Here is a 10,166-nt window from a genome sequence, read left to right as displayed (position 1 = left end):
AGGGTAAGAGCCAGTGATAATAACACTATCTGTACAGACGGATACACGTCAGGGTAAGAGCCAGTGATGGTTATTATCTGTACAGACTGATACACGTCGGGGTAAGAGCCAGTGATAGTTATTATCTGTACAGACGGATACACGTCGGGGTAAGAGCCAGTGATAGTTATTATCTGTACAGACTGATACACGTCGGGGTAAGAGCCAGTGATGGTTATTATCTGTACAGACGGATACACGTCGGGGTAAGAGCCAGTGATGGTTATTATTATCTGTACAGACTGATACACGTCAGGGTAAGAGCCAGTGATAGTTATTATCTGTACAGACGGATACACGTCAGGGTAAGAGCCAGTGATAGTTATTATCTGTACAGACTGATACACGTCGGGGTAAGAGCCAGTGATAGTTATTATCTGTACAGACGGATACACGTCGGGGTAAGAGCCAGTGATAGTTATTATCTGTACAGACGGATACACGTCAGGGTAAGAGCCAGTGATAGTTATTATCTGTACAGACGGATACACGTCAGGGTAAGAGCCAGTGATGGTTATTATCTGTACAGACGGATACACGTCGGGGTAAGAGCCAGTGATGGTTATTATCTGTACAGACTGATACACGTCAGGGTAAGAGCCAGTGATAGTTATTATCTGTACAGACGGATACATGTCAGGGTAAGAGCCAGTGATAGTTATTATCTGTACAGACGGATACACGTCAGGGTAAGAGCCAGTGATAGTTATTATCTGTACAGACGGATACACGTCGGGGTAAGAGCCAGTGATAGTTATTATCTGTACAGACGGATACACGTCAGGGTAAGCGCCAGTGATAGTTATTATCTGTACAGACGGATACACGTCAGGGTAAGAGCCAGTGATAGTTATTATCTGTACAGACTGATACACGTCAGGGTAAGAGCCAGTGATGGTTATTATCTGTACAGACTGATACATGTCGGGGTAAGAGCCAGTGATGGTTATTATCTGTACAGACTGATACACGTCGGGGTAAGAGCCAGTGATAGTTATTATCTGTACAGACGGATACACGTCGGGGTAAGAGCCAGTGATAGTTATCTGTACAGACTGATACACGTCAGGGTAAGAGCCAGTGATGGTTATTATCTGTACAGACTGATACACGTCAGGGTAAGAGCCAGTGATAATAACACTATCTGTACAGACTGATACACGTCGGGGTAAGAGCCACTGATGGTTATTATCTGTACAGACTGATACACGTCGGGGTAAGAGCCAGTGATAGTTATTATCTGTACAGACTGATACACGTCGGGGTAAGAGCCAGTGATAATAACACTATCTGTACAGACTGATACACGTCAGGGTAAGAGCCAGTGATGGTTATTATCTGTACAGACTGATACACGTCAGGGTAAGAGCCAGTGATAATAACACTATCTGTACAGACTGATACACGTCAGGGTAAGAGCCAGTGATAATAACACTTTCTGTACAGATTGATACACGTCAGGGTAAGAGCCAGTGATAGTTATTATCTGTACAGACTGATACACGTCGGGGTAAGAGCCAGTGATAGTTATTATCTGTACAGACTGATACACGTCAGGGTAAGAGCCAGTGATAGTTATTATCTGTACAGACGGATACACGTCGGGGTAAGAGCCAGTGATAATAACACTATCTGTACAGACAGATACACGTCGGGGTAAGAGCCAGTGATGGTTATTATCTGTACAGACTGATACACGTCGGGGTAAGAGCCAGTGATAGTTATTATCTGTACAGACTGATACACGTCGGGGTAAGAGCCAGTGATAGTTATTATCTGTACAGACGGATACACGTCGGGGTAAGAGCCAGTGATGGTTATTATCTGTACAGACGGATACACGTCGGGGTAAGAGCCAGTGATGGTTATTATCTGTACAGACTGATACACGTCGGGGTAAGAGCCAGTGATAGTTATCTGTACAGACTGATACACATCGGGGTAAGAGCCAGTGATGGTGTTATTATCTGTACAGACTGATACACGTCGGGGTAAGAGCCAGTGATGGTTATTATCTGTACAGACTGATACACGTCGGGGTAAGAGCCAGTGATAGTTATCTGTACAGACTGATACACGTCAGGGTAAGAGCCAGTGATAGTTATTATCTGTACAGACGGATACACGTCGGGGTAAGAGCCAGTGATGGTGTTATTATCTGTATAGACTGATACACGTCGGGGTAAGAGCCAGTGATGGTGTTATTATCTGTATAGACTGATACACGTCGGGGTAAGAGCCAGTGATGGTTATTATCTGTACAGACGGATACACGTCGGGGTAAGAGCCAGTGATAGTTATTATCTGTACAGACTGATACACGTCGGGGTAAGAGCCAGTGATAGTTATTATCTGTACAGACTGATACACGTCGGGGTAAGAGCCAGTGATAGTTGTTATCTGTACAGACGGATACACGTCGAGGTAAGAGCCAGTGATGGTGTTATTATCTGTACAGACGGATACACGTCAGGGTAAGAGCCAGTGATAGTTATTATCTGTACAGACTGATACACGTCGGGGTAAGAGCCAGTGATGGTGTCATTATCTGTATAGACTGATAAACGTCGGGGTAAGAGCCAGTGATGGTGTTATTATCTGTATAGACTGATACACGTCAGGGTAAGAGCCAGTGATGGTGTTATTATCTGTATAGACTGATACACGTCGGGGTAAGAGCCAGTGATAGTTATTATCTGTACAGACTGATACACGTTGGGGTAAGAGCCAGTGATAGTTATCTGTACAGACTGATACACGTCATGGTAAGAGCCAGTGATGGTTATTATCTATACAGACGGATACACGTCGGGGTAAGAGCCAGTGATAGTTATCTGTATAGACTGATACACGTCGGGGTAAGAGCCAGTGATAGTTATTATCTGTACAGACTGATACACGTCGGGGTAAGAGCCAGTGATAGTTATCTGTACAGACTGATACACGTCAGGGTAAGAGCCAGTGATGGTTATTATCTGTACAGACTGATACACGTGGGGGTAAGAGCCAGTGATGGTTATTATCTGTACAGACGGATACACGTCAGGGTAAGAGCCAGTGATGGTTATTATCTGTACAGACGGATACACGTCGGGGTAAGAGCCAGTGATAGTTATCTGTACAGACTGATACACGTCGGGGTAAGAGCCAGTGATGGTGTTATTATCTGTATAGACTGATACACGTCGGGGTAAGAGCCAGTGATGGTGTTATTATCTGTATAGACTGATACACGTCGGGGTAAGAGCCAGTGATGGTGTTATTATCTGTATAGACTGATGCACGTCGGGGTAAGAGCCAGTGATGGTGTTATTATCTGTACAGACTGATACACGTCGGGATAAGAGCCAGTGATAGTTATTATCTGTACAGACTGATACACGTCGGGGTAAGAGCCAGTGATAGTTATTATCTGTACAGACTGATACACGTCGGGATAAGAGCCAGTGATAGTTATTATCTGTACAGACTGATACACGTCGGGGTAAGAGCCAGTGATGGTTATTATCTGTACAGACTGATACACGTCGGGGTAAGAGCCAGTGATAGTTATTATCTGTACAGACGGATACACGTCGGGGTAAGAGCCAGTGATAGTTATTATCTGTACAGACGGATACACGTCGGGGTAAGAGCCAGTGATAGTTATTATCTGTACAGACTGATACACGTCAGGGTAAGAGCCAGTGATAGTTATTATCTGTACAGACTGATACACGTCAGGGTAAGAGCCAGTGATAGTTATTATCTGTACAGACTGATACACGTCGGGGTAAGAGCCAGTGATAGTTATTATCTGTACAGACGGATACACGTCGGGGTAAGAGCCAGTGATAGTTATTATCTGTACAGACTGATACACGTCAGGGTAAGAGCCAGTGATAGTTATTATCTGTACAGACTGATACACGTCGGGGTAAGAGTCAGTGATAGTTATTATCTGTACAGACGGATACATGTCGAGGTAAGAGCCAGTGATGGTGTTATTATCTGTACAGACGGATACACGTCAGGGTAAGAGCCAGTGATAGTTATTATCTGTACAGACTGATACACGTCGGGGTAAGAGCCAGTGTTGGTGTTATTATCTGTACAGACGGATACACGTCGGGGTAAGAGCCAGTGATGGTGTTTTTATCTGTACAGACGGATACACGTCGGGGTAAGGCCGCGCTTATAGTCACGACGACGCTGATGTCATGCTGCGGTCGCTGAAAAATGAAATGTAATTGTAATTGACTTCCAGCGATCGCGACCAGACCGTTGTTGCATCGCTCCAACTATAAGCGCACGCGACAGATTCAATACATTTGTTTTGGGACTATAAGCGCGGCCTAAGAGTCCGTGATAATAACACTATCTGTACAGAGATAATTATTACTGTATCTGCCATGTTTAAACTGTAGGATGTATGGCTGGTTTTAGGGGTTTTCCTCACACAAACCCTTACAATGAACGCTGAGCTGCTCCAGGACCAGAGACCGAGCGTGAGGTGCTATGTCACTATTACCATGGGACCCAATCGGGTCTAATTCCAAAACCAAATGAGGTTCTGCCAGCTGAGCGGCGTCGGGAAGTGTATCTGGAGCTTCTCACTTATATCCAGCTGCTTCCCTGGGACTGCATTATATTATTATCTTGTGTCTTCTCGTCATATCCTCACAGCAAGAGACCAGTGAGAAGTGTGACCATTACCGGGACAGGGTGGCTCTGGCGGGTCTGTGGCAGTCGGACGTGGAAGGATACTGTAAGAAACTGGCCAGCATGGAGGCCAGCATGGAGACTTACAGGAAGACACTGGAGGAGGTGGGACCTTGATTTCTATTGGGGCCCTGTTGAGATGTTTTTCTTAAGTGTCCCTGGTCTCTCCCCGGGCGGGCACGGTCGAGTGCGACTGAGGGTGTCTGTCGCCCCGGTGACTCTGGCGGTCTCTTGCAGATCAGACACAAGGAGGAGCAGGTTGTGAATGCAAACATGGAGCTGAAGTCGTTATCTAACGAGGAGGCGCAGCTCAAGCGCGCTCTGTTCCTAAAGAGAGAGAAGCAGGCCAAGATGGACATCAAGAACAAGAAGAAGCAGGAGGACTATGAGCAGGAGAAGCAGGAAATCCTGACGTAAGTGGCAACCCCCCTCTGTACTGAGCCTCTAAGCCTGTTTGTGTACGGACTGTGCTCCCCCCCTGTATCCTCAGCGTCTATTCCGTGCCCTCCCTCCCCGGTATCCTCAGCCTCTCGAGGTCTGTCCCTCCTGTCCCCTAAGCCTCTCGAGGTCCGTGCGCACGCGCCCCCCGTTCCCTCAGCCTCCCGAGGCCTGTGCGCCCTCCTGTCCCTTAAGCCTCTCGAGGTCTGTGCGCACGCGCCCCCCGTTCCCTCAGCCTCCCGAGGTCTGTGCGCCCTCCTGTCCCCTAAGCCTCTCGAGGTCTGTGCGCACACGCCCCCCGTTCCCTCAGCCTCCCGAGGCTCGTGCGCCCCCCTGTCCCCTCAGCCTCTCGTCTCCCTGCACAGTGTCTGTAGTGGCATCCAGGAGAAGAGACAGGCCGTGCACAGCCGCGTATCTCAGGTCACCAAAGAGATCCAGCAAATGCGCAACAAGAAAGACCAGCTCCTGGCAATCGCTGAGGCAGAGAGGAAGAAGTGCGCGGTAAGGTCACTCCTGCCGGGTCTCCCCCTTCCTTCCTCTCTCCCTCTCCCCGTTCCATCTTTTTTTTCTCTCTCCACCCCCCCCCCCCCCCCTGTCTCCCCCCTTCCCTTTCTCTCTCTCCCACCATTCTCTACCTATTCTCCCTTCCATTTCTCTCCCCTCCGCCTGATGTATATTTCGCGTTCTTTTCCGGGGCTCCCCTCAGGAGGTGATGGCGGATTTCCGCGCTGCGCTGGAGAAATATCACGACGGTTTGCTGAAGGAGTCTGATCGCGCGGCTGAGCGCCGAAGAGAGAAGATTGCGGAGCTCAACCGGAGGCAGAGCCGCCGCTAGAGAAGTCGCGATGACGTCACGGAGAGCAGTTTGTCTTTTATATCCGTCAAATAAAACTCCCACATTGTGAGCACCGTCCCAGGTCTGCAGCAAGGCCCTTCCCCATTATTTCTTGGCATCCAGTTCTTCCACTGTAGCTAGGGATTCTGGGTCATGGAATGCAAATGAGCGCACCGTGCGTCACTCTTTGCTTTTTATCCATTTTTAAACGTCCTGCTCCCCGAGATACCTCCAATGGGGGTGCTGCATATCTGCAGTTTAAATGTCCGCGTTACGTCGGCCAATATGAAGACACGGGGTGATGTCACGGCTTTCTATTGGCTCGTGTGACATTTAAGCCGCCATTTAGATAGCCCCCAACTAGCTCAGCTGGAGCTGCTACTGGCAACCCCTATGGAGCCAAGTATCTTCAGGAAGAAGGGGGTCCCCGGAGCCCCCTCCCCACCCCCCCACTTCAAATCTATTAAACCACAAGTGTCGCCAGTTCTGCTGCTTTACAAACAAACGTAGCAGAAAGGTTAACCCCTGCCTTGCCACGTCGCACACGCGGGGCAATCTCTTTATGGCTACATTGTCAATGTGTTCTTATCATTTCGGTAATGAAAGCGTGACGCTGTTTTATATATCGCAGGTTTTGCGCGTTATCAGTAGTACATCTTCAAAGCAAGATCCGTGAGGAAAGGGTTTGTCTGTCCCCCCCCCCCCCCCCAGGCGTTGGCTACTAGTTTTTGTCTCCGTTATAGGCAATAAAAATATTATTTTGTACTAAAGCACCGTGTTTGAGATGGGTTTCTGAGTCCCACAAAAAGCTAAAAATATATATATATTTTATTAAGCATTTCAAAATCGAATTGTCCTAAACAGATGTAACGGTGCTAAAAGGAAAGACTTGGCTACTTTTTTTGTTTCTATGTATACTGTTATAGTGCTGGCGTGGTACGCAGCGCTTTACCATTTTTACTAACCTTACAATACAGGAACTATAATGCAAATGGGATAAATTCATCAAACCATTAATATAACATTGGGAGAGAAGTGTTCCCTGCAGAGCTTACAATCTAATTGGCATGTGGGATGACAACCCGTATGGCTTGGTTGAACAGGTTAGTTTTCCGATGGTTTGTTTAAGTTAGCGGGGATGGTGCTGGAGGGACAGTGAGGGTCGCAGAGGAAGTATCACAATGTGAGCCGGGGGACAGAACAGCTTATCGTTACTGTATTGTATTGTATTGTATTGTATTTCTTTATTTACTGTCACAGGGGACCAGCACTTTTACCACATTTTACCTTCTGGGATCAATTCACTAGGCAGGACAACGTAGGGGAATAAAATGGGTTTATTCTGGTAAAACCAGCAAACATATAATGGAACACAAAATGCAGGGAATACACGTTTAACAGGGGGCCTGGGGGAGTCTCCAGCCTCACTAGGTGCAGAGCGCCTGCTTCAGGAAGGCTTACCCGGTCAGCTCCACGTCCAGGAACACCACGGTACTATCAACCGGATCGATACCTGGCTTACCCAGCTGGCCGGCTCTAAGTTCGATATGGGAACTTGTACGGGTCCCTAGGACTTGTCTTCAGCTTGGCTACGCTTCTCCGGCACCTCAATGCCCAGTGCTTTGCTATTGCGAGCAAAGCACCTTTGAAAAGCCCGCCTCCGCTTCACCGGGCCAAGCCTAGGAATTAACAAGATGGTCTGGTTCTCTGATCGGGCAGTTCCCGTTACGCAGACCTCGGTGTCCTATGTCTAACATGGAACAGAGACTGCCGACCAACCAGCGTACGAATTGTAGTGCAACCACCACTGGGCTGGTTGCACTCGTCAGAGGATGGGGGCGTACCGAGCGGCTCAGGTAGCTGGCGAGCAGAAAATTCGAACTGGCCAATGGGAACCGTGCCTACCAGCAACGGCTTCCCCTTGCCAGCCCCATACCTCCCGCTGGGCAGGCTCCACCGAGTCAGCAAATGACCCGACACCTCTCGACTTCCATCCTTCCCTTTGAGCCATACCTGGCTGGCTGCTAATTGTGGCATTGCTGTTTCTCGGGCAGTTAAAGTAAGTGCAACAACTGAAACGTCATCTAAGGTGATTGTCACTGTAGACCAGGTCTTTTAACACCATTTACATTTAAGGGATCAGTCAAGCGCAGGTCTTAGGGGAATTTAAATGAGGGCGAACCAGCTCCGTGACGTTACTGGCCCGTCCCCGGCCAGTGACGCGCCCGGCCTGCTGACAGCGCGTGCGGTAAGTAACCGCACGGCCAGGGAAAGCACCCGCTTTCCCTGAGCCTCAGCGCGCCTCAGCGAGCAAGCAGGGAGCATGGACTCAGCCTAAGAATGCAGAGAGGATTACAGGCACACAGTAATCGCAGCAATGAAGGTAATCTGACGGGGCTCGTCGAGATGTGGAGATCCTGTACTACCCCAGAGAGATCACAGAGCAGGAGGAAAACAGCCAGGCACACGGTCTTCCAAAAGGGTGGTTTAATACCAAATCCAACGTTTCGACTGCATAAGCAGTCTTTGTCAAGGTGGGGGGTGACAAGGTGAGGGCTGACAGATTGCTTATGCAGCCGAAACGTTGGCTTTGCTGTTAAACAACCCCATTGGCAAGACCGTGTGCCAGGCTGTTTTTCCTCCTGCTCTGCACTTCTATAACTCGGGCTGTGCTGAAAAGTTGTGTTAGGCTTTGGTCCCGCTGCGGCCGGCGGCCACCAGCTCCTTTCCTCCAGTATGGAGGTCAACGCTGGCTGCAAAGTTCTGTGGGGAAGATCATGTGACCAGGCAGGCACTTGATACAATTGGTGCCCTGCTCGAGAGAGCAAAAGGGGTGTGCCAGAGCTTGTCTCAGAAGAGGAAGGGGATGTGACTTTGTAAATGGTTGCTACATTAGAATACATTAAATTAAACATTTTGTTTTTTTTTTCTTCAAATGCAATACTACAAGTATTTTCTCATAGTACACAACTGATTTATTGTAATAAAAAAAAACACACACATGTAGGATATTGCTTGAACTGCAGCTTTAAATAGGTAAGACAAGTGACACACTGTATGCTCATTTGCATGTTATTACCCAGAATCCCTGGCTGCAGCGGAAGCACTGTATGCTGAGACATAATGCAGAAGGGCAGGGTTGCAGACCTGCCTGATGCTTGTGACTGCTCACACGTGGGGGGTTTATTTGCAAAGTCTTTTTTAGAAATATACAATTACATTGCAGTGTGCTTTCTGCTTCTCTTTTCTTCTGTAACCTGGCCCTTTGGAAAATGAGTTGCAGAGTCTGCTACACATTGATGTCTGGGACAGTTAGCGAGATCTGCTCCCACTGGCAGAATCAGGCCGTTCCACGGATCGCTGCTCCCACTGGCAGAATCAGGCCGTTCCACGGATCGCTGCTCACACTGGCAGAATCAGGCCGTTCCACGGATCGCTGCTCCCACTGGCAGAATCAGGCCGTTCCACGGATCGCTGCTCCCACTGGCAGAATCAGGCCGTTCCACGGATCGCTGCTCCCACTGGCAGAATCAGGCCGTTCCACGGATCGCTGCTCCCACTGGCAGAATCAGGCCGTTCCACGGATCGCTGCTCCCACTGGCAGAATCAGGCCGTTCCATGGATCGCTGCTTCCACTGGCAGAATCAGGCCGTTCCACGGATCGCTGCTCACACTGGCAGAATCAGGCCGTTCCACGGATCGCTGCTCACACTGGCAGAATCAGGCCGTTCCACGGATCGCTGCTCCCACTGGCAGAATCAGGCCGTTTCACGGATCGCTGCTCCCACTGGCAGAATCAGGCCGTTCCACGGATCGCTGCTCCCACTGGCAGAATCAGGCCGTTCCACGGATCGCTGCTCACACTGGCAGAATCAGGCCGTTCCACGGATCGCTGCTCACACTGGCAGAATCAGGCCGTTCCACGGATCGCTGCTCACACTGGCAGAATCAGGCCGTTCCACGGATCGCTGCTCACACTGGCAGAATCAGGCCGTTCCACGTATCGCTGCTCACACTGGCAGAATCAGGCCGTTCCACGGATCGCTGCTCCCACTGGCAGAATCAGGCCGTTCCACGGATCGCTGCTCACACTGGTAGAATCAGGCCGTTCCACGGATCGCTGCTCACACTGGCAGAATCAGGCCGTTCCACG

At 49.3% G+C, this 10,166-nt stretch overlaps 1 protein-coding gene across 1 annotated transcript in view; it reads left to right on the top strand.

The window, feature by feature from the left end:
* Nucleotides 1-6,783, top strand: part of LOC142504025 (kinetochore protein Nuf2-A-like) — a 63,332-nt gene extending 56,549 nt beyond the window's left edge. The window contains exons 11-14 of the mRNA XM_075617135.1: nucleotides 4,705-4,845; nucleotides 4,978-5,153; nucleotides 5,544-5,679; nucleotides 5,885-6,783. Coding sequence (XP_075473250.1) covers nucleotides 4,705-4,845; nucleotides 4,978-5,153; nucleotides 5,544-5,679; nucleotides 5,885-6,013 — 582 coding nt within the window. The 3' untranslated portion in view covers nucleotides 6,014-6,783. The remainder of the gene's footprint in view (nucleotides 1-4,704; nucleotides 4,846-4,977; nucleotides 5,154-5,543; nucleotides 5,680-5,884) is intronic.
* Nucleotides 6,784-10,166: the final 3,383 nt, after the last annotated feature.

This window comes from Ascaphus truei, chromosome 10 (genome assembly GCF_040206685.1).
Source record: "Ascaphus truei isolate aAscTru1 chromosome 10, aAscTru1.hap1, whole genome shotgun sequence".
NCBI classification, from domain to species: domain Eukaryota; kingdom Metazoa; phylum Chordata; class Amphibia; order Anura; family Ascaphidae; genus Ascaphus; species Ascaphus truei.
The sequence above is the reverse complement of the archived record's forward strand: the minus strand, read 5'-3'. Positions and strand labels throughout refer to the sequence as shown.